The following is a 25,424-nucleotide window of genomic DNA, read 5'->3' on the forward strand; positions in this document are numbered from 1 at the left end:
GAAAATGCATCAGAATACGAAATCTACACTGGATATGCCTTTATTAATTGTTGAAATTTTATTTTCGTACTTCGCTCTAAAAACAATCAGACTGACTATATAAGAAGCATCGACGAAGAGTTCTTTCTCTTACAGACAACCTGTAAAAATAGAGGTTTTCCCGAAGCTTTCCATACATAATGTCAATATCCAATAACAATAAAACAGAAATGGGTTTTCATACCTGACAATTACGCTCTTCACAAATATGTCGACATAAAAATATTGCGAAATGGACTGTAATGTGACTGAACCTGAACTGACAAGAAGTCAAACAATTCAACAACAAATAACAAACATGGTTTCTCGTTATTATAAAACCGAAATCAATTAAGAACCTTCACTACAGCTTCTAACAAGCTCTGCTAAAATCGCTGAGACGAGGTAAACCAAAAGGTTTCAGTAAATATACTGATACTGCATGTGCCACACATCAAACCAAAAACATGGTTTTTACTTGTCACATAAATGTCGAACACTTACTGGAGATTTAGTCTCCTCTCCAAAAAATAATAATCTAAATTTACCAGAAAGTCTTATTTCAGTGATGCTAGAACATATCCTGTTATCTCGGCATAGTGTTATTAATTCAACATACAGATTAGACTAACAGGATATTACGTTGAATGCGACACAGTACTGACACAGTTTTAGTAACAGAATACATTTTACCATCTTTCAAGTAACTTCTTGTTAAAATTAACAAATTATTTTTTCATGTTCCCAAACGCAGAAAACTGATTATTTGACCAAGAACAGAACTCTGCCACAACATTTCTTCCCCTCTGAACGTTGAAGGAATTTCTTTGCGTGGTTTGCTCTTATTGGGAGAGACAAGGCTCGGGTTTCCTGATTGCCACGAGGTGAAAACGGTAGCCCATTTCTACTCGTTTCTTACGGCCGGTTGTTTCAGTCAGAGGTTTCGCTTATATCTCCTAATGAATCACATCAAATGAAAACAATTATTCCAAGGTCCGTTTTTTTTTCTTAATGAAGACCACTTAGCTATAAAGTAGTCCCTCAAGTACCATGATGTGTACGTCCTTAAGGGCTACTAAAAGTGAACATTAAGTCGGCCACTATATATACATACAAAAAAAGGATATAGGACACAGTCATCGCTGAAAAATATGTAAAAAATTCAATGACGGTTTCAAAGCTGAGAAGATGAAGTTCAGTACTGACTGACAACTCACTCCAAGTAGCCATGCTGTAGAGGCCATTATGAACTTGGCCAATCACAACCGTTGAAAGCATCACATGATAATTGGCTTTCACGTGAAAAAAACTAATAGCTCTCTATTGTTTGTACGGTTTCTTATAGTGGAGGGACAGATATCGATGCAACAAATTGGATTTTGCGTTTAGTTTAAGAGCTATAAGGGTACTTTTTTAGCAGGGGAAATGAAAACACATTTACAAACAAGGAAATGAGAACGGCTGCCCGGGTCACAATGCGTACATGTGGGGCAGGAGACTGCCTCTAACTTGTCAGGGTGATCCAGCAAGAAAACTGCCCCAAGAGAGTCATTGCTCGAAAAAGATATTGTGGCATTATTTTTCCGTAGAATAATCAGATTTATGACGGAAATATCTTCCAGGTGCTGACGATTGTTCGCAATTTATTTTTTTTTTTTGATAAGCGGTGTAGAATTTTTAAAAATATTTCTTGAATACTACTTTCTTAATTCAGATTTAGTGGCTTACTTTACGTTCACTTTAAGAAGTATCCTTCATGAAATTGACCCCAGGCTTAAATTAATACTGGCTTAATTCGACTTCTGAACACGAGGCCATAGGTATGGAGTTCATCTTCACTCATTACTGAAGTGGATTCGTAGGTTTAACTCAAAGCGTATCGTTCCTCATCCATTATCCCTAACATGTTGAGCCCATGTGGATAAAAAGGTACCTTTTTGTAAATTTGGTTTTGCGTTTGCAAATTGATCGATCGATGCACTAATAATACAAACATCAAAATATCAAGTTTTCTAAAAGAATACCACTCATTTCCAACATTAGCTTACACGTATATTCCGTTTGAAGTAGCCAGAATGCACTACTTTTCCATCAGTTACAAGAGTAGCTTCCCTTTCTGTGGTGACCTGGTGAGCCCAATAGGGGAGTTTCGAGTTCTGAACTGTTTGGTCGCTAGAGGTAAAAAAACATTCCTCCTGCATCATGAGACTCGTAAAAATGTTAAGCAAGTTTCTATGATGTTAACTTACCAATCACCAGCCTCGCTATGTTCAAATTTCAGAATTCGCTCTTCAAATTTCTCCGTTGTTCATCTTTATTAAACAACTTTTTGTGAAGCTTTTTTCAGACGTCTATGCTATGGCAAATGTGATCAACAACAGTTGCCTAACATTTTGGACAGGTCACATGATACAGTAGAATTTTTTTTTACCTTTAGCGTTAAAAGAGTTTTAACTCCCTTACTGATTGTTATACATGTAGTTTTTTTTTTTTGAGACAGTTCTGGTCGGTCAGATTCGTTTTTGTTTGTGACGATCAGTCAATACGACTAACTGTCAGACTAAAGTATAGGGTTACATTTTTTAATTCGCTAATCTCCAAAATAGAAGACCAAAGCGTAAACATCTCAACTTTTTGGAACTTGAAAGTAAAATGAACAGCTCAATATCATTTTGTAATTGAATAGTATATGCTACCAGACCATCAATGGTCGCTAAGTATTCCAAGAGTCATTAAAACACGATGGTTAAATTTCAAAGAAGACCCTATAAAAGTACGGGCTAACAAGTGAACACTTTGGATACATGTACCGTGACGAAATCCAAGCAAAGGTGTCTGGTGCAATCACAGGCAAGGATACAGGTAAATCTGTGAAGTGAGATTTTAGTAATTCGAGCTTAAATCCCAGCCAATACTGTACGTCACTTTTTCGACTTACGATTTCGCGTGTGTGATGCTACTGGACTAAGCAAGTTCTTCCCGCGTCTGCGAAAGCTGTATTCATCAGAAGAACCTTTGCTACGATCAACAATTCTGGACTTGCGGAGCTCCAATTCAAACTCCTTCTGCAATTGCAACGCCAATTGTCTATCAAGCTCTTCTTGAGCTTTCGAAGCACACCCTGTTTCACTTTGAGTTGTGTTTTTCTGGACACTGCAACTCCTTCCCTTTGATGGGGATTTCTCTATACTTGATGATGTTAACCTAGTCCGTTTCAGATTTCTTGTAGGTGGGTTGGCGACCTGTAATTCGTTTTCGGTTTTCTGACTAGATGCACTTTCTTTACACGAAACACAACCATCAGTCATTAGATTTGACTTGCCTTTCAATGGAGAACGTTTTGATTTTCGCTTGGGACTCACCTTAGAAACACGCGCACACTTCTCAGGTGAGGAGTATAAACGATCGTTTTTCATCCTCTCCGTTTTCGTGTCGACATTTCTGTGAAGTGGTTGACGTTTCAGATTCGTTAGATCACAAGTAGGCTGAGCAGCGCTCGTGTCGGTTACCTGAGCGTCACGACTTGACTGGTGGGTGTCGTTCGAGGCCTCTTCGTCTGTGTCATCGTAGTAGAGGTACACAGGCTTGCGTCTTTTTCTTCCGGACAACCGTCGACTTGGACTGGCTTCTAAGTCAGACTTCGTCTCACCATTCACTTCTTTTTCAGGAGTCTCTTCAGCCTTTCGTCGAGTTCTAGAGGTTTTTCTTCTGGATCTCTTGGGCGTCTTTTCTGGAGAGATGTCACTATCTTCTTCGGGAGGCTCATACGACGGATCTACCTCGTCATCCGTTATCCAGACGTAGCCTTTAAACTTCTTTCGCTTTGTCGGTGACTTTTTCGGTGACTTTTTCGATGCCTTTGAATCATTTTGTGACGAACGGACTTCATCAAAATCTAAACCGCTATCTGAATCCTCAGGACAACACACATAATCTGGATCTTCCAGGCGTTTTCGCCTTCGCTTCACGTTCCTCTCAACTTTTTTACCGGGACTTTCTTTGACATTGGTTTTTGGCTTTTTCAAGAACTTGTCCAACGTATTTGTCTGCGGATGGGAGGAATTCGCCTTGGCAGTATTTTTCTTATACCTTTGCCCCTTTCTCTTACAGTCTTGCACATTTTCAGGTGAAGCTACTACTAGGTTAATAGTTCGCTGAATTGTATCCATCAAATCCTCAGAATCTGACTCACACTTTTCTTGAACAGCTTGCTGCCCACACATGCTTATTAGATCAGAGCTTTTCTTACAATCGGACTTCTTTGGCCCTACTTCGGCGATAATATCGTCCCTTTCCAGCGAGTCCAAAGCCTGATTAATAAGTGACTTCATCTGCACGGAGCCTTCGTCGGCCAGTGGTGTGCTGCAGGCTGAAGCAAAGCAAGGGGACAGGCCCAAACCCCTGTGCTCCTTCTTGATATCTTGAACTCTACTGAACATATCCTTTAATGACATCTGAGGTGAACTAAAACGTTTTTTGGCGACATTGTTCTGCCGCGACTTAGATTTGGACAGTTTTCCTCGATTCTTCGCAGTCACCGGAGTTGTTGGTCTGTCTGTTTTGGCCGATTTCGTTTTACTAGTTCCGTCTATAGTTTGAAATAAGTTCCTTGATACTGAGGGAAGACTACCTTTGATTTCTGGAGAAGACACATCCGTGGTGAACAGATTTCTTTTAGTTTCACTCGCGCCTTTGTTAAGAAATGAAACTTCTGGCATTGGTGGTGACCCATCAAATTCATCAAAATCATCCACGCAGGAAACCAAAGGTAAGACATGTTTTCCTTCTTTGCCAACACCATCAATGTCTGGGCTATGTACCCTATCAGATACAGACACACCGTTTAACCAAGTCGGAATGTTGTGCTTAAATGCATCACCCTTGTCTCTGTATTCCACCGATGACGTACAAGGACTTTCGTTTGAATTAACGTCGAGTTGGGTCTCAGAAGATATAGTGCAAGGAGCTCGTGGCTTCGCCTGCATGCCAAAAGGTGAAGTGGACACACAAAACCGCGATTCGGACACTGAAGACTGTTTCCGTTTTACAGACGCGGCATGTAGCGCATCTGCCGCCAGCGTTGACGTCGACTTGGAGTTGGCCTCAACTTGCCGCCTACGATCTTCTGCCAGTACCCTTAAACGCCTTTGCATAGCTGGGCTTCTGCATTCATTTAAATTCAACCCCTGGTGATCATCGCTGGAGCTTCTTCTCTGAAGCTGCTTTAGATTATGTGGAGTTGTCCATACCACGGGTGGATCTACCAATTTTCCATCCACATTACGAGGCGGGGTTCTGGGACACGACTGTATCGGCTTAAAATGAGATATTTCAGGACTTATGCTATCGTTACTTTCAGCACTTGGGCATCTACGTCGCTTTCCTGCATTTCGCTGAGACTGTTTTTCGGAAGATCCACCACTACTGTGTTCAGAATATTTACTGCATGTAGCACTTTCATTATCCTTTGCCCACGGAAGGGGATTAAGATCAGGAGCTTGCAGAATGTCTTCTAAAAGCATGCTTCTCTTTGGTTGAGTATTCGTAGATGTCTGCAGTGGGCATTCACTGGTAGTGACATCTTCACCTGCATCATGTAACTTGCTACAAGCTGCGGTGTGAGGAACATGTTCCCCTATAATTGTACAGTCACTGCTCCTTCCCTCCGACATGGGCACGACGCTGCTTAACGGGCTGAACATCTCCTGAAGACTCTGACCAGAAGAGCTGGACACAGTCAGTGTGTCTGGACGCACCGTGCTCTTGTCTGTCAGCAGCCCTGACACACTTGTGCTTGCCCTCTTGCTTCCATTCTCCTCTTTTTCAGAAGGCGTGAAACACTGGAAGGGGTATGGATCTCCATTCTTGTTTTGAGTCTTTTCTTTAAATCGTTCCAGGAAAGATTCAAGGGTGGAAGGGTGTCTGTCCGTGTTGCTGTTGGTGGAGCTACTTCGGGTCAGCCGACTTTGACTCTCCTGCATCAGGAAGTTAATGGGGACATCTGTGCCTGCCTGTTATGACAAATCACACAGAAATTAAACATCAGCACAACAGTTATACATGTAGTAACAGGATTTTATTTTTATTCTTTTGATCAATGTTTTACCATTTATTTGAGAGTTCACAGACTCAAGTTTGAAATATGAGGAAACCAGGAGTACAGTCATGTAAGAAATCAGGAGAAAAGTCATAGAGGAAACCAAGAGAGGCCAGGAATGAACCAGGAGACCGTTGCAGAACCAAAAGCGACAATGGGGAAGACACCAGTAGACAGAATGGAGGACACAGATCAAGGAGGAAATCAGGGGAGGCCATTAAGGAAAAAAGAAAATTTCATAGCTGGAACCAGGACAGGTCATAGATTAAACCATGTTCACTATTCAGTATTGCATACATAAGCCTTTTCTTGTAGCATTCATACAATTCATACTATAGCATTTGTACACAGGTAGGAAACAGAGCCAAGCGGACCCTAAATGTTTCATACTCATTAATGCTGCATTTAATGTTGCATTCAGGTTCGTTATGAAAGTTACACTCACTATTTTATAGATGACCCTCATAGATGCTTGGTTCAGTAAGCTGCCCTACTCTGACATGTCTGACAGCAAATACTATGACAAAACTGAGGTAACAACACTTTTTGAACTCGTGATAGCACGAAAATGATCTATTTTTTCTAAATTAGATATTAGTATTTATTTATTTATTTATTTATTTGATTGATGTTTTACGCCATATTCAAGAATATTTCACTTATACGACGGCGGCCAGCATTATGGGGTGTGGAAACTGGGCACAGCCCGGGGGAAACCCACGACCATCCGCAGGCTGCTGACAGACCTTCCCACGTATGGTCGGAGAGGAAGCCAGCATGAGCTGGACTTGAACTCACAGCGACCGCATTGGTGAGAGACTCCTGGGCCATTACGCTGCGCTAGCGTGCCAACCAACTGAGCCACGGAGGCCCCTAAATTAGATATTAGAATAGATACTGCCCCCGAAATCATAAATTAACTATGTGTAATTTTTGTTCATGAAAGCCTACTAAAAAAAGTGTTTTGGCAATGCGATCTGCTTCCTTTTGGTCAGAGAACTGCAGTATCGTAGGTGGTACACAAAATTCTGACCACTGCATGAGACGAGAGTGCACACCTCATTGATCACCTGGCTGAGCTCCTGAGCGAGTTCATGATCATGGGACTCCAGCGTCTTCAGGCTTTCCTTCCGCTCCTGCTGCTTCCGTTCTTCTTCCTCCTGCAGTTCCCTGATGAGCCGTTCACTGGCCTCTTGTTCCTTCCTGCGCTGCTCTCGCATCTGTGAACATATTGGTGATGACAGTTTATTGGTTAGCTGTAACAGTTCAAAGTGTTTTAGTTGTCACAGTATTTGAAACTGTGTAAGTCTATATCATCCTTTGTTTCACCCCATTAAGATGTAAGTGGACTCTGCACAAGTCTTGCACAAGAAAATTAGAGATGTGTAGTGAGTATTGAGTCCAGTCATCATTTCCGTTTAGAGTGTCAAAATGCGAAATGCTATCTTGTCAGTCGTCCCCACCAAAATACAGTAAATCATTTACACATGTTCATTTACTTCCACTGAGTTTCTCGCCAACCAACCAGCCCGCTGTACTGATTTGGACAAAAATCTCACAAAATTTTATGTGATTAACAGTAAATTATGTATGCCATAACTTTACATGATTTTTCCCTAATTACACTAATTTAGCACCTTACTGTAACAGTTTGTAAAAAAGGGTAATTAAAGTGTAATACTGAGGAAGTCAGGGCATCATCACCTAAATGTAAACGGTTTTATAAGTTTTCAACCATCTTGACGGGATCATTGTCAAGAGTGAGTAAGGGAGTGTTTGGGATTTAACGTCGTACTTAACAATTTTTCAGTCTAATGACGATGAAGGAATCCTTAGATGGCATGTAATGTGCCTCCTTGTTACAAGACAGATATCCACTGCTCTTTTATCTAGTGCTGCTTCACTGAAATGCCTTACCAGTCGTTGCATTATCCCCTTCATGCTGAATGCCAAGCGAGGAACTTCCTCTTTTAAGGTCTTAGGTGTGACTCAATCCAGGATTGAACCTATATCTACCGCTCCTGAAGCGGACATTGTCAAGAGTGTTGAAAGCTTGTGAAACATTTTTTATTTAACTGGTGATGACTCGATTTCTCCATTATTATCAATGTTAAGGGCGTTAGTCAGGGGTAACAGAGAGCTCTTCTGTGAAAGGGGGTAAAATTTTACAGTACCCTGTGTAAAGGTCGCAGTAACCTTAAAACTGTGTGTCTAACTTTTCGTAGGCAAATTTTTTTATAAAAGTGTATTAACTCTGAAAAAAAAATAAAAAAATAAAATATATAACAATCCACACATTTTCAGAGGGAAGTCTTAAAATGTTTCTTACCTTTCTTAATTGTTCTTCATATTCTTTTCGGATTTCTCCAGGTTCAGCTATCTGGGGTTTAGGAGCACAGAACACTAAAAAAAAGTTGAAATAGTCATACACAGCTCGTTAAGGCCATACTGGATATGTATGTTTAACTTTATAGATAAAACTACTTCTGCCTTTGTATCTTGAAAATATAATACATGTACACTTAGTTTAATCAATATACCCTTTTTACAAATGAGCCACGGAAGATTTTAACATGTAACTGAGTCGTAAATGTTTGCATGGCTGTCTTGTTTGTATATCGGTACAAGAGTGTTTTCAAGACATGATGAAGTCATGACTTGATGAAGACATGATGAAGTCATGACATGATGAAGACATGATGAAGTCATGACTTGCATGACATGTTTCAAGAAAGCCCTCACAAAAGCAAAACTGTTATTAAAGTGCTTTTACTGCACCAGCTATTTGTGATTTATTTACTTATTTAGATGTATTTATTTCATTGGTGTTTTATGCCATACTCAAAAATATTTCACTTATACCACAATGGTCATAATTATGGTGAGAGAAAAGCGGGGGAAACCCACAACCATCTGCACATTGCTGACAGACCTTCCCATATACGAGAGGCAACTAGCATGAGCTGGACTTGCCGGTTATTTGTGACCAGATACAAAACATCACCATGTTATTCCTGCCATGGTTACATATAGCTCACTTGCTATTCATTTTGTTGTTTGTAGCCCTCCTGACTCAATTGCACAGGTGACTGCCAGAGTATAGAGTGGCTGGCCAGGGCAAAAATATTGCCAAACACCCCATACACAACCTCTGCTGCATTTAAGTTTGAAAAGAACTGCTGAAGATCAAGACAGCCAGGGTCCATTTTCACAAACATGTATGATAACAGCCCATACAGGATAATGGTACCGTAATAGTGACACACAAAATATTGTACAACAAATGTATGATTAAAAAAAATGTTGTACGACACACTGTAAAACTGGGCCCTGTTGTGTGAAATGTAGAACATACACTGTACAGATCATTAGTTGATGAAATATCATGCAAAGTTTTGTGTGACTTTATACCGTTAAATAGTTTTTTAACATCACGACTTCATACACATGGGCAGGATGTTCAAAAAGGGCATGCTGCAGACAGCTGTCCCAGTAGCCGCCTACTTTGAATATTCTTACTACTATATTATATTACTAGGCTGTTTTATCTTAAGTTCTTACGCAGAAAAAAGTGCCTAGGGAAATGCATTTTTGCAACAGCAAACTTGTAACAATGTTCTACCACAGCAAATTTTGGAATTAAGGGGCAGTTTCAGTTTTACTTGGACATTTGCATAATTTTTATCGTTATATTTACATATTTTTACTTTGATGTTTTCATCCATACCATTACAGCAGTAGTCCATATCACTGAACATACTTGCACATGTACTGTACATTACACAACAGCAGTCTACTACACAACCAATGTAATTTTGTGAATGGAGCCAATTTAACAAGAATCTGAATGTTAGTCCAACATGCCAATTCCTGCAGCAACAAAGAAATGATCATGGCTTAATAATAATATTTTTGTTCAAGCCAGGAAATAACAAAACAAAAAAATTCATAAAAGCAATTCAAACAAAATAATCCCTTAAGTGTTTTTTTTTAGGACAATATGCCAGTATTTGAATGTAAAGAAACTATCAGTTACATAGGAAAATGTTATTTTAAATATAAACATCATGCAACAAAATGGTCTGCTCAAATGTCTATTTCAAATTCTCATTCTATATTAGCATTGATCTTGTTAAAATGCACCATAGATAGTCTTGAAACGATCTCATCTGCTCTTTTCCAAAGATGAAGTTAGCCTTGTTTCCGTATTAGGAATGTACATTACAGAGTTATCTCCCCTACAACATTTCAATGGCAAATGCAATATGTGTATGCACTATACTACATTGAACTCAGTGAATCAAGGCGTCCAATCACTGCCCAATATAATATTTGATAAAAAAGTCTAATATTTCCTTCAATATTTCGACCTTGAGCTACTAATGTTACTAATGTAACTGAAGACAAGTTCCCATGCTCATTCCCCTCAACGGTACATTTTAAAGACAACAAAATCTGACAAAATAAGCCAAACTTATTTAATATAAATGCAGAAGTATTCCTGATCTTTTTATTTCTCACAAAGACGAAAAAAACCCAAAATTTGACTTTGTCTATATCATAAGGCTTGCCCACATAAAATTTTCTTTAGTGAATAATCTGTAATAACATTTGCCAAAGGCTCACACATAAATATCATCATTTCCGAATCTCTGCAATAATTAAATACTTAATGTATGTCATTTTTCATTTACAATTTTTATGAAAATTAAGGAATGAAAAATTCTGTCCCCAAAGAAGAAATAGTGGTCTACTATACATGCACAATCAACATCTTATTCCAGTGTACCCTTAAGGCATTTCCTTAGCCTTTTTGCATATCAATGGAGGAAACAGAAGAGTAAATAGTTCCAACAAACAATTATAATACGAAATACACCCAAAACCAACCCGCTAGAAAACAAATCATTTCAAAATCTGTGTCAAAATGCTCACTTTGGTAAAAACATGCAGAGGGAAAAAAGTTACACATATTCATTGTATTTCTACATTACAAGCATTATGTACCCTTTGACAAAAATCATTTTCATGCTTTTTTTTTCTATTTTAATGTTTTATTTAATTTTCATTAATGTATACACTCATACATATGCTTAGACAATTAAGCAGGTTGCGGTATACAGAGAGGTCCAGCTGCTGACACTAAACAAACAAAACTGGGTGAGGCCCGACTAACTGAAGGTGTAGTACATCATATAAAATAAACATCCCTCACTATCAACATTCCACTGTGCCTGTTACTAGCCCCGCCTAATCCCTCTAGATCTGACAGAGGCTGACAGAGGCTAGCTTTTTACACTAACAATTCACTTGTACATGTACTGCACAAACAGATGTGGACACAAGTATTCAGCTCTATGAATAGTGTACAATAGCTAACAAGACAGTGATGCAAAACGCTTTAAAGACATGCAAGATGTGATTTTCCACTTTCACACGTGTAATATTTTCACCTTCACACCTGTAATCTTGCTGCCTTGTGACATGTATTTCTACCTCCGGGCACGTAATATTTCCTTGAAACATACATTTCATATTTTATCCTTCAGACATGTAATATGTCTGCCTTCAAACAAATGATATTTCCACCTTCAGGCATGTAATACCATTACTAATATTTCCAACTTCAGACATGTAATATTTCCACCAATCATAAATGAACATGTGGCATATACCCATGATGTGACATAATGGTGATGAAACATTGCTATTAGATCTTGGCAGTTATCTCCCCTGAACAATGATAATGTCACCAAAAGGAAACCCACAGTCTGGCATGAACTTAATCAAAAGTCTGAGTCAGAAAGCTCAGTGTGCAAGTGTTATACGATGTTTAGTATACATATGGCTTGATTTGCTCAGTTTCTTAGCTTTAACAAAGGTCGTGTTTTAGGGGATACTGCAAATTTGTCCAGAATTCAAATGACTGGACAATGCAATAGTCTCTTTCGATAAATGAAATGATCTGATGCTGTGCTATGTTTCACGAGGTGCAAGAAGCATTGTGAAGATAGCATCCATTATTATGCCAGTTTGGCATTTCAGGCTACGCACTACAACACTTGCCACAGCTGAACAGCCATGATTAGATTGACGCCACTGAAAGTTGAAAGCGAAGCTACTTTCTAATATTTCAAATTATCACTTGCTACTTTCAGATCTTGGTTCTTTGTGACACAAGTTACCGTGGATTTGTACATGATTTGTGATTAGAATTCATTCTATAAAACAGATGTTTAATGCAATAGGCCTAAACATACCTTTGCTAGGGTAAGCATCCACATATTATGTACTGTGGGGTCATGTGACATTTGAACTAAAAACCGGACCCATCTAAAGAATGGAATGATAGAATGAACAAGTATAAACACAGAACTTGAGAGCAGTCAGAAACACATATGACCTTTCTAGACCGCGGACATTCAGGCATTTGTCGTTTTACTGGAACCAGCGCATTTAGTGGCTTGCAAACGGTGTTGAAAACATTGTCTAAATAACATGAGAGTTAAAACAAAACTCTGCTCCATGGCCTCATAAGTCCAAACACACGTTGTGTTGACGTTCACAACTCATATATGGCATGCATGGTGTGTACATGTACATGTATATTGTTCTGTTGTCTAATTATACTCTAATTTCTGGCCGTATCAGCAACATATGGTCCAATGTTGTTCATTTCGCTATACCCTCTCATGTTATCTTTCACCTCATTGTCTACTTGTTGCTGCCTAGTATGAATAAAGTTCCCAGATGTCAGCAGTTTCGAATACCACTTAAACCACTGTCTGTCATAGGACAGCACTCAAAACATGACAGTCATCCAAACTGTGAATGCTTATTGTTCTTTCGCAATGATTTATTTACTTATTTATTTATTTATTTATTTGACTGGTGTTCTACGTTGTACTCAAGAATATTTCATTCATACGACCGCGGCCAGATTATGGTGGGAGGAAACTGGGAGGAAACCCACGACCATCTGCGGGTTGCTTTTTTGCATTTATACCGACGAGCTTATAATATACCGACGAGTTTATAAATGTGCATTGCAATGTCAGCGTATCATGAAACTTGACCTTGGGTCTGTTAGCATATAAAGTTATTAATATTTGAAAATATGGAGCTTTGGTAAGGTTTTGATATTAGCACATTACCATGAAAGAATTAATAAATATGCTAACAAATATAACATCTCAATTATAAATCTTGACTGTGTACAAAATACAATTCTGTGTGACCCCCACCTACCTGCAGTTTTCATTCACTTTACCCCCACCACAAGTTAAAAGTCATTTTAAATTCATTAGCCCATGGCTCATTTGCATAAAACTGTACACAGGCTGGACATGGCCTTATTGGCACTTGTCAGGGGATGTCTTCTAAACCATTACCTTCCTCGGAACTGTCGTCATCTTTGCCTTCCAATCTTCTCTGGACTTTCTTGGGAAATAAATCCTGTATTTGCTTCCACCTTGTTTTGTTAATGAGATTGTGATTCCTGGCTGCCTGTCGAGCCCAGACGGAAATACGAGTTCGACACATCGGACAGGTCAAGCTGGCTTCTTCCACGTTTTGTTTGAAGCAAGGCATACACAGTTCATGTTGACAAGGCATTGTCACAGGTTCTATCAATATACACATGCAAACAGGACAAATACAGTCTTCTAGCGCCACTTTTGACATGTTACAATCCATTGTTACATTCGACTGACAGTAACTAGAGCACACAGACGCCATTTTGTTTCGCTCTCGCGCGCTTACAGTATTCTCCACAATCGAATATCTTTCTGTAAAATACCGAGTCGCGGAGAGCAAAGCAATACGCGTTGATCCACCAAGGCCCAAAAGTTTTGTACAGTCATATAATGATATGTATTCATAAAATGTTTGTATTAAAGATAGACAGATCTTTAATCATGAAGATTTCACCTCATTTACTTACTTTGTTTATCTAGTAATATTCTAAATCGTTCAGTAAGCATAAGCTAGATATTAATTCTACGTGGCGAAATATGTAGCCAAAAGGGCCTATGTACATGTGATATAGCCTACATGAATTTTATTATTTATTAATTTTTGTTGTCCTCATGGAGTGATTTTTACCATGTTTAGCTTTTTAAAATGTAGGTAATATATTTTTTTATAATATTTTCAGCAGAATATTTTCTCGACCTCTGCTAGATAATGCTTCAATAAGGTAAGCATGGAGAAGACGCCATATTAGCCCTGCTATTTTTGAAAGCGAAGATAATATTCTGCACATAGGAAGTGAAACTGGGTTGTTTTTTTTCTTTTAATTAAATTGATGTAATTGTTTCTCGGTCTTATGCTACGAGTTGTCGAAGACAATGCCTTGCAACCATTTCGGCGGCTTGGTCGTCTTTGTGTCTTAACGAGTTGTCTTATTGTAAATTCTAAATCTTATCCTTGATAGAGACATTGCCGAAGCCCGATGCGTGTGGCATAAAACATATCACGGTGCTGTTATTCAATATAGATGTAGCCTACTACTGTATTTAAAGTATATATTGGCCTATGAGGAAAAAAAAACAACATTTTTATACATTCAATTACACAAGTAAAATTTATGGATGATGTAATTTTAAAAACTATGAATTTGGTTCTCAATTTTTTTCTTTGACATTTGTGTTATTTTAACTGGTTTTAAATATGTCCGTATATTTTTGATATGGGTGTATAACTGCGGTATTTAAGATGTGGCGTTAAAGCACAACCCTGCATTCATTCATAAGACCATTTTTCGTCTGTCGGTATATTTAACAATGTATATTTGTTCGGAATATGTATACTTGAGTTTTAGATTGTACAATTTTTCAGTTAGGTCTATATATGACGACGACGAGTCATAGGGTGTGTAGCCTCTTCTGCATTTGCTAACTTCCTTGCCGCCAATGTCTTGCCTCACTGAAGTATCATGACGTAATATGCATGTACGAATGTTGTCGAAGACACGAAACATGACACGTATATAGGGCCTACTCCACCGGCCAGTTCACATTATATAGCCTACTGACACCGGTCCAGTCCGGTAATGTTTCTAACCTCTTGGTGCTCTAACCTCTCAGTGCTAAACGTCATTTATAAGGTATCAATTAAGAACCATTTCTAAAGACTTTGGTTTTCGGGTATCCTGACCTTGAGATGCACCCAGTAACCATATATAACCCACCTAAGCGGTATTTTTTCCTCACGATATATGGATAATACCAGAGATTATCAGTACCGGTACACGGATCTCTTGTTACGAAAGGAGAATGAACCCTGGCCCTCTGGAAGGTGCCATCAAAATGGCAAGCCTGTACTACACCACACCTGGGAAGGATATTCCGTAACTGCCAAGGGTCGATGGTATAGTCTTTACCCTTGTGGGTTGAAGTTTGGTGAGTACCCTGTGAGGGAAAGATTTTACACCGTAACTCCAACGTAATAACACATTCAATAAGTGACCGTTTTTAGGCTCATATATTGTACCGTGTAATAGTTTTTTTAATAGTTTATTTCTCTGGTGTGGAGAAGTGATGATATAAGAACAAATCATGTCAATTTCTGCTCAAAACATAATCTATAACTTTTAACAGAAATTATGTTTTCAGAGGGATGCTGGAATTCTATTATAACATATAACAACATGTCATATTCAACATAATATCCCGTTAGTCTAATACAATCTTTTGTGTTGAATTAATAGAATAGGTGTCCTATATTTAACAGAATAATCTGCTGCAATAACAGGATACGTACATTATAGCATCGCTCAGGCAACAGACTTTCTGTTAAATTTAACAGAATATCTTTTTGGTGAAAAAAGTTATAAAGTATTCCTACGTGGCAGAAACTGAAAGTTTGTTTTCTTCTTAGTGTATGCTAGAATTCCCCAATTGTTTCGCATACGAAAGCATTTCAGTGCAACTTTCAAGACAAAACCACATTGGTTGAATTGGCCAATTTCAGGGTTTCAACAAAGGTATCATTTTGTCAGTCTACGACAAAGAATAATGCTTTCAAAAATTAAAGTACTTGAATAAACATAAAAATAAAAAGGTTGAAGAATTACGGTATATGCTACAAAGTGTCTTCGCCAGTCTAAAGCAGCCTGTTTGGATATATACTGTCTGGTTATACGGTCATATAGGACTTTATAACCAGACAACATATACCCAAACAGATGCCAGTATGTGTATATATACATATTCTGGCATCCACAAGTATGTGTACTCTCTTAAGGAATCAAAAGCGCGTCCATCTGTGTTTTTGGAAGGAGACGCCCATCGATCAAAGTTACGGATACCGGCAGACGGACGGAGGTGCCGGCTATTTTCGGGCTTGTCGTTCCATACAAGTGTAGGCCGATATACATATGTGTACGGACATCGCTGCATTAAAACATGCCAACATAAGGTTCTACATGTATACAGCGTGGAATGGAACACACGAGAATATGGAGTCTTGATTGTATTTACACCCATACTGGTACGTTTATATTGACTTCCGTTGTAATTAAATTTAAAGTCGGCCTACACGTGTTTTCCGATTGAGAAAGGCCTGTATAAAATGCGATATTTAGGTCTGCTGGACGTATATACACTCAAAAATGTAATTTTAGCAGAAAGTTTATCTAATTGACGCTAGTATTATGTTATTGTAACATTTAATACTGTGTCATATTCAATTAACATATAATGTCCCTTTATACTTTAATACGATCTTAATTTATGTTTAATCAATAGATATATGCTGTATTTAATAAAACAGTCCGATGCAATAACAGAATATATATACATCATCACCCGGACAATAACTTGTTTTAAATTTAAATGATTATTATTACAGTTATCATTGTTATTTTAGGGTAGTCTCTCGCTCAGCCGGGTCTGGTCATACAGTGGCTTGAGGTATTGCAATAAATAAGGGCATATATACTGACAACGGTGTTAACGAATATGTACATGTATAAGTATATCCTGTAATACCAATCAAATAAATGAATAAATAAATATACATGTGCACTATATACAACTGACCACTGAATGTAATACTGTCAGGCTAATTACACATAGTTATAATAAAGCTGTATCATGTCTATAGTATATAATATTAGATGCCCCTGATGGTCCCCATTTAACATTAGATCTACTGTTGACTGTAAGTCAATTAAAGAATTAATCAGATTGTTGAATTTAGGTAGCTCATTGATTACCTCCCCTGTTTGTAGATCTTTATATGTGGAGGTCATTAAGCACTAATTTCACAACAACAACAGGATGGCGGGGTCAACGATACAGACATCTGTCACCTCCACAAATGCCTCATGGGCACCGATTTCTTGCACGATATTTCCTGACAGTCCTTCTCATTGTGTGAGTTGTATTTGTTGTAACTCTTTTCGTATCTAAGGGTTTTTGTTTGTGGTAGAACAGCTGTTCTGTAGGCCTTTTCCCCCTTCACTTGAGAATGTCGACTGGCTCTGTTTTGATTGTTTCGCAAGACTTAATTATTTCGTCAGGAATATTTTACTGACAAATCTTTCCTGTGAATGAAAATTGTGGTTGTGTTGTAGTATGTAGTGGTGTCGGAATAGGAAACTTTTTTTTTCAAATAAAGATATTCGAAATATTCTTAGATGTCAATATCATAAAATATTGATACTCATCGTACATCCAAAAAAACCTTGTGCACATTTCAAACTCCCGCCCCCTTCCTACTCTGTGTAATTTTCCTGCGGAATCTTACTGGCGGAGTGATGCCCCAGATGTGTCAGAATGACGATAAGGAACTTTTACCACATCATCACACACACATTAAAATTTCCTTAGGGTAAGTCAGTGTCAACATAGTGGTCAAAATAATCAGCTAAACTGTTCTGAATCTCGCTGAACCAAAAACGATCCATGACAACAACAAAAGTTCACAGAACTTAAAGTTCAAGATTGCTTGCTTCTTCTCTGGGTGTACAGGGGAAGGCCTGTCGTTGCATAAATGAAATGTTTTTGAGTACGATGTAAAACACAAATTAAATAGATAGGTCAAATACATTACAGATTTATACTTAAACATGGAAAAATATTCATCCAATCAACTCACTTTATAAGGATACATGTAATATAATCAGATACAGAATCATTGTTGATTGGCTGGTGTGAGAGATAAGAAAGTCTAGACAGTAAGCGCAGCTTATCTTTACGTGGCCTAATTAAGGCTGCAGGCTTAACATTTGAAATGCTATGTCCACTGTCACCATCAGCATCATACCTGTGTAAAGTCATCTTTTTTGAGAATGTGTTTTTCTGTGTCATTTCACCTTTGTTAGTCACGGTGAACAGGTGACTAAAAGTCCACAAAAGTGCAGTTTTAGAAGGAAATAAATGTCACAAATATTATTTTTGGTACTGAATCTTGCCAGTTTTGCAGTAGAATATCATCCCATGTTCTAAGCAAAGCCCAAAACACCTTTCTAAAATCAATACAACTCTCAGAATCAGGACAAAATGGGCCAGTTAGTCATTTGTGTTAAGTACAATTTATTGCGAAACGTTCAGTTTCGACTATTTTTATGGTGATGCTTATTTATCTCCAACCTTTTTATTTTTCAGGATATTGTCATAAATGTCAGAAGAGCTGTTGCCTCCATTTCTTTAGTAGGGTGGTAAGTGGGTTTTTTTTGTAACCTTACTATGGGTCTATAGGTGAGAATCGCCAGAGGCCCATTGTGGAGGAATGAAGAAATGTGAAGAAATTGCCAGAAGTAGTTTCACCCAAGTACGCCGTGCCAGTGCGCTTAACAAAAGAGACCGTGTGTTATGGTCAAATATTGGCTTCCTTTCATGATTTTTTTTCATTGTTTTGTTGGGATTTATATGTTATGATCATGCATTGAACAAAAATTAAAATTACATGTATGTTTGGAGTCGTGCTTTTATTGATTATTCATTAAGTTTCTTGTAATGAAAGGTTATCGGAAGCTCTTAAATAAATAAAGCACAAATATTGACTTTTTGTCTTCTAATGTAAGATTTAGCATAACAAGCATATCATGTTTTAATCTTAAAATGGCAGTTGTTCTTGTCTACTGAAATATTTGGACAGGTAAAAAAAATTACCAGTCGCATTAGGCAAATTACCGTAGAATGAAATAATACTGCAACCCCTGCTATCAACACAAAATGAAAAAATAAAGTTGTCAGTGAGCGAGTTATTGGAATAAACTCAGTAGGCCTACAAGTTGAGGTGGAGGTCTAATAAGTAAATGTAGGCCATTCAAATTCATACCTTGTGAGGAAGAGCTGAAATAATTAATTTATTCTAGAATGTTATGACAAGTCATAATTCTGGGCAATCAACATGTACCTAAACTACTTGTAGCCCTATATGTAGGCCTGTATTACTACAAGAATCTCGGTAGGCCTACTTGTAGATCTATGAATGCATGTATGCACAAGTACGTCTTTTGATTTTCTCAACGCCCTTCACTCAGTCAACTTCATGCTTTCCAGGTGTATTGCTGGGGACCCAAAAATGGGTGAATGCCAACAAACTTATGGTACAATGTTTTTCATTGTCCATAGAAGACGTTATCTATTAAATTGTGGACTGAGCTGTTAATTATGTTTGCTATATGTGATTAGCATTTGGATATTATCCGAAAAAAAAGGCTGACAGATTGTACAAGTATTTTATGTGTCTTTTTCCACATCTGTACAGTTGAGATACAACTATGCAATCTAAGGACGAAAACATGTATCGTGTCATGATATGTTGCCTCGATCTGTTGCCACATACGACAGTGGTACAAATGATGAAGGTTTTCATGCTCACACTAACCAAACAAATAGAAATGGTAACAGCTTAGTTGCAAAACAAAAAAATTTCGGGAAAATGTGTACAATCGTACAGTATATTATAATATGACGTTCTGGTGCAATGCATTCTCTTTAAAGTCACGTCATAATGAGGTGGGGCTGGGTCCTCCAGTACGGACAGAATGACTGATAGGCCCTTTGTTGGCGGAGAAGACCAATGAATTGTACTGGAAAATAATTGGTCATTAGTTGCAAGAAAAATAAAAATAGAAGAAGATTAATAAACCAATTTCACGGCTCTTGGGCTCTAGTTTTGGTTGTCGCTTCCAAATTTTCTCTAAGGGATATTATGTCCCTTGATGAAAGTGTTTCGCTCGGTGAACCAGAGGTACAGGTAGAAACCAGTGAGCTGTTGATAAGAAAAGAAAAAATCCTGGATAAAAATTATGACGAATTGGTGACTAATTTTACGTTATTATTCATAGAGCCTTTTAGTAGTCAGCATTTTTATTTAGTCTTCTAGTCTTCTGCTGTGTTCATTTATAACCAGCCTTTGTGTTTCCTTTATTATGCTCTGAGACAAATTTCTTTCTTACTGTGAGAAGTTAGAAGAAGAGCAATAGACCCATTTGACAGCCCTTGGGCTCTAGTTTTTTGTTTTCTAAAATGTGTCTCATAATCTCTGTGCATAGATAAAAAGTTGGGTATCTTCAGCTACTTTAGAAGACAAGAAAAAAACAAGTTTATCGGCACTGTGTAACAGTTATAGTTATAGTAATATTCGCCATACCAGAAAGATGAACAAATGTTATAACTGAAGTATTATGTAAGTGAACTGTAAGTTTCCGTGGCGATATAGACAATCTTACACATAGTCTAAAATTAAGGTAATATTAGTTCACTGTGTCATGATAATGAATCGTTTTCTTCTTAACTGAAACAGTTGCCTTGTGCTTTTACAGATCAGTTTACCCTAATTCTCCAACCTTTTCAACCACCACCATATTTATTCTCCAACCTTTTTAACCCCCACCATATTTATTCTCCAACCTTTTCAACCACCACCATATTTATTCTCCAACCTTTTCAACCACCACCATATTTATTCTCCAAACTTTTCAACCTCCACCATATTTATTCTCCAACCTTTTCAACCACCACCATATTTATTCTCCAACCTTTTCAACCTCCACCATATTTATTCTCCAACCTTTTCAACCACCACCATATTTATTCTCCAACCTTTTCAACCACCGCCATATTCTGAAACATTTTGAAAGAATTATGCGATGTAGAGAAATAATCTGCACAGTTTTATGAAGCTTGCATCTTTATTGACACAAACACATCATTTTTTGGTGTCATTTTGAGGAGAACTGTATGCATGAATTCCACTGAAAAAAGTGCTTTAGTGGTTGAAAAGGTTGAAGATTTACATTTTTAATAATGCTTCTCCTTATTTGCAGTGTTTTCATGATAGGCATTATATGGCTGTACAGGAAGTATATGATATTCTCACAGGTAAGTCCACCATTCCAGAAATCTGTAATCTTAGAATAGCCCAAATATTTACCCTTCACAAAATATCGGTCTTGTTTGTATAAAATCAGTAATATAGTAACATTATAACTTTTTTTCAAAACTTGAGAATAATTTTAACACTATCATGACTATATTTATACAGTAGAACAGGTACTAATCTGATAACTAAATCTGACCAAAAACGCAATAATTTGATCTGTTCTTTGATAAGTACAGAAAATATGCAAACATTGACGTTTTTCTACAAATTTCTACAGTATTGCCTCTTAAATGATACATGAAAAGGAACTTTAAAACAAAGATTATGTTGCTATGCCAAAATGAGATAATTATGCCCCAGAATTTTTGTTCAAAAAATGTAATTTTTGGGGAATTTTTATACCTTGTATATTTAATTATTGATTGCCCCAGTATGTTATGCATATTTTCCGTCAACGGTTAGAATTTTACGAAAATTACGGCATCGTTGATCTTGCTCGAAACTCGGTGAACACCCTGAAGTGCCCCAAGCCCTTTGAACAGTTGCTACAATGTGGGCAAGGTGACATGTAAACATATACTGCATGTCTTCTTTGAGCAAGCTTATCGCCGCTCTGAGCTGCATACACACTTTTCGATCTGTTTCCCACACTCCGGGCCCCATTTGACCAGATTGATTCAGTCTGTCTCCCACAGAGTTGTTTAAAGAGGGTACATTAAAAATGTACTTTGAAGCCATTTTTACGCCCTAAAGCGAAAGTGGTAAATTAGTTTGTACTGTTATATGTTATTACATTGATAATCTGCACATTAAGAAATAAAACCACAGTGTTTCAGGTATCCTTTACAGGAGAAAATGAAGCTTCTAATCCCCATCATCTTTTTAGTCTTAGATCAAGACACAACTAATTAGTGTCATCCTAATTAAGGGTACCTAAACTCCTCAACATTTTCGCATATGAAAGAGCAATTTTCAGTGAAATTTTAGCACATTTTTAATTTGATTTTGGAAACAACGTCATGGGTTGGATTGGCCAATTTCAGGACTTCAACAAAGGTATAATTTTATCAGTCTACACTGAATAATGCCTTCAGAACTTACTTGAGTAAACACATTGCAAACACGTGAAAAGGTTGAAAGAGTTACGATAGCCTTGTGATTACATGATTTAAAAGTCATTTAAGTGTAATTCACGTTATATCTTGTATGCAACTTGAGTGAAAGATTTGACTCTGATGTGTGTAAAATAATACCCGTCCATTTTGATATGGCAGTTTGACTTGTGCATTCATCCATGATTGATATAAAAAGAAATAGATGCCTTTGTTATACTTGTAATCATTTTATTTACTGTAGTATGATGTCATGAATTCGTGTTTTTGTTTTGCAGAGGTTAATCCTTTATTTAAGCATCTCAGCTTTCCTTAACTGCACAGCCTATTTGATGGTAAGTTTAAAGTTGGTTGAGTATGAGAATTTTGTGTTTCAACATTACAACATCACATTTAGATTCCTTTTTAGCCGCAATGTCCTCACTTTACGACACTTGAAGGCTAATCAATGGACTTTACCACGGGAAGGTTTATCTAATAATTAATATCATCAGTAATTTATCACTTTTATTTTCTCTTGAATATTTAGTTTAGTAGATGTTTAAGGTAATTAAATAAATTAAAGTTTTATTTTGTGGATAATTTTCCACGTTGTATCAAGTGCAGTAAAGCGAGGATGTCATGACACAAAGGGACATCACCCTGATGGAGTATAACATCAGAACTCGTCTTGCGTATCTACACGGGCTGCAAACCCACATCTGCTGTGATACGCTCATCTTGTTTGACGATCTTTAAGACATTACTTGATTCTTGTTAACATTCTACCAAATAATGATAATGATACTGATTTTATTACCCCATTCCAAATAGCATTTCCTGGAAATTACCATGATACAGAACAACATTCAGTCTGTTCATGCCGACTCGCTCCTCAGGTAGCAGTTGAAGTGAAGTCACAGCAGGTTCTTCAGGTTTTCTGTACGCTCAAATCTGTCCACTTTGATCTAAATCCGTCATTCCTGTGTACGGCACGTCATAAAGCAGCCTTCACATAAATGAAGGATGAACTGACCAGTGTGCCCTTTATTTCACCTGGGGCCTGGGGGCCTCCATGGCTCAGTTGGTTAGAGCGTTAGCCCAGCACAGACCCAGGAGTCTCTCACCAATGCGGTCGCTGTGAGTTCAAGTCCAGCTCATGCTGGCTTCCTCTCCGGCCGTAAGTGGGAAGGTCTGCCAGCAACCTGCGGATGGTCGTGGGTTTCCCGCGTGCTGTGCCCGGTTTCCACCATAATGCTGGCCGCCGTCGTATAAGTGAAATATTCTTGATACGCAAAATGTTCTGTCAAAAGCACATAAACCTTAATAGTAAACTTTTTGATGTCAGAAGGAATCATGCAAATTTGTCTCTTGAAAAATACTAATCTTTAGGTGAAATACATAGAGTAATTTAAAACATGACCTGTGTGGGTTGGTCTCCATGGCCTAGTGGATTGCATGCTAGGGCACTATTATAGCTCAGGAGCCTCTCACCAGTGTGGTCGTTGTGAGTTCAAGTCCAGCTCATTCTGGCTTAATTCCTCTCGGGTTGTATGTGAGAAGATGTGGCAGCAGCCTGCGGATGGTCATTGTTTTCCCCTGGACTCTGCTTGGTTTCCACCCACCATAATGCTGTCTGCCATCGTACATATGCGAAATATTCATGAGTACGGCGGAAAACTTAAATCAAATAAATGAATAAATAAATAAATAATGATCTGTCTTGTAGGGAGATCTTCATCCTGACGGCCCACTCTGTGACTTCCAAGCTTTCTGGCTCACATATTTTGGTGAGGATTTTTATCTCATTTTCACATCAAAAGTCATTACTATATGTAGCTTCTCTTTGTCACTTGTTGAATAATTAACAAACAGTATTAGATACAAACGATACAGTAGAATGATATTATTTACTTGGTAATACTCATTTGGACAATAATTTAAGGTACTATTATTAACCAATCATTTCATACAGTAAAAAAATTTTCTGTAGATTTCTTTGAGTGTACTTAGGGAATTTATTTTTAGGTTCTGTTGACTGAATTTGTGGGTCCTGTATGCTGCTAGTATATGTATAGTAATATAATGTTAAAGGCTAAGAAAACACTAAAATCATGACGTATCTATCAGATGAAAGACCATTAAAGACTGTCCAAGGAAATAGTTTCATTTATTATTTTAAAAGTTTGTCCAACTGATTAGAGTGGTTGTGAAACATCAGATTCTATGCTTGTCTGTATTGACCTATATCAGTGATGTCACATGCATATTTTTGCTTGAAGTAGTTCGTTCCATACCGCAAGTGCCTCCATACATGTATATTTGTATGCATGTACATTTTGAATGATGAAATGTAGGATTCTATTTGTGCTGTCTGGCAAAAACCTGATATGGCATCACCGGTCCTGATATTGTCAGAAAACGCCACCATATAATCCAAAGTTTCAAGTGCAACATCCTAGGTTGAAAAAATAAATCAAAATATAAAAATTTATAAATTTAAATTTATGGGCAGCTTTTATTGATATTTGATGTGGCATACACCCCATATGTATGTTAGTGTTTCTTTGCTTTTAAGTGTAGGTGTGTGGTAAGTCATACTGTAAGCCGGACAGAAAGTTCTCTACATGGCAGCTACATTTAGTGGGTGTAGTGCCAAGCCCTTGGTCTGTTTGTGGTTGGCTAGCCTGTGTGTTGTGTTTTACCCCTTGTATAACTGATCACGGAACATTGAAAGAGTTTTGTTATTCTCCCCTAGAAATTTTCTAATGACCTTTATGCTGTGTTTAGTAAAATAATAAAACATAGGTTGCTCAGGTGTATAGTTGGCAGGGGTAGGAAGTGCATACTGTAAGCCCACAGGGCTATTTTGTCGCACG

At 37.7% G+C, this 25,424-nt stretch overlaps 2 protein-coding genes across 4 annotated transcripts in view; one reads left to right on the forward strand and one right to left on the reverse strand.

Moving 5' to 3' along the window:
- Positions 1 to 2,157: 2,157 nt before the first annotated feature.
- Positions 2,158 to 13,852, reverse strand: LOC135479218 (uncharacterized). Of its 2 annotated transcripts, none has more exons than XM_064759012.1 (4): positions 13,507 to 13,852; positions 8,445 to 8,518; positions 7,186 to 7,335; positions 2,158 to 6,029 (listed from the first exon to the last, which is right to left on the reverse strand). In XM_064759012.1, exons 1-4 carry the CDS (start codon positions 13,850 to 13,852, stop codon positions 2,940 to 2,942), a joined length of 3,660 nt encoding a protein of 1,219 aa, XP_064615082.1. In that variant the 3' UTR covers positions 2,158 to 2,939. The 2 variants fall into 2 exon arrangements, with proteins under 2 accessions (XP_064615082.1, XP_064615081.1); XM_064759011.1 differs by having other exon boundaries at positions 7,174 to 7,335.
- A 3,538-nt stretch (positions 13,853 to 17,390) lies between these two features.
- LOC135479063 (cyclic AMP receptor-like protein A) overlaps positions 17,391 to 25,424 on the forward strand; it is a 30,692-nt gene continuing 22,658 nt past the window's right edge. For both annotated transcript variants that reach the window (XM_064758781.1, XM_064758782.1), the window contains exons 1-5: positions 17,391 to 17,493; positions 18,727 to 18,779; positions 21,399 to 21,453; positions 22,845 to 22,901; positions 24,275 to 24,335. In XM_064758781.1, the coding sequence (XP_064614851.1) occupies positions 17,398 to 17,493; positions 18,727 to 18,779; positions 21,399 to 21,453; positions 22,845 to 22,901; positions 24,275 to 24,335 (322 nt within the window). In that variant the 5' untranslated portion in view covers positions 17,391 to 17,397. The remainder of the gene's footprint in view (positions 17,494 to 18,726; positions 18,780 to 21,398; positions 21,454 to 22,844; positions 22,902 to 24,274; positions 24,336 to 25,424) is intronic.

Source organism: Liolophura sinensis, chromosome 12, assembly GCF_032854445.1.
Source record: "Liolophura sinensis isolate JHLJ2023 chromosome 12, CUHK_Ljap_v2, whole genome shotgun sequence".
NCBI classification, from domain to species: Eukaryota; Metazoa; Mollusca; class Polyplacophora; order Chitonida; family Chitonidae; genus Liolophura; species Liolophura sinensis.

Coding starts and splice junctions, on each gene's coding strand:
- LOC135479218 (XM_064759011.1), bottom strand. CDS start 13,852: ATGGCGTCTGTGTGCTCTAGTTACTGTCAGTCGAATGTAACAATGGAT. Junction 7,336..8,444: donor ATGAAGAACAATTAAGAAAG/GTAAGAAACATT, acceptor ATATGTTCACAG/ATGCGAGAGCAGCGCAGGAA. Junction 6,030..7,173: donor TCAGCCAGGTGATCAATGAG/GTGTGCACTCTC, acceptor TTGTCATAACAG/GCAGGCACAGATGTCCCCAT.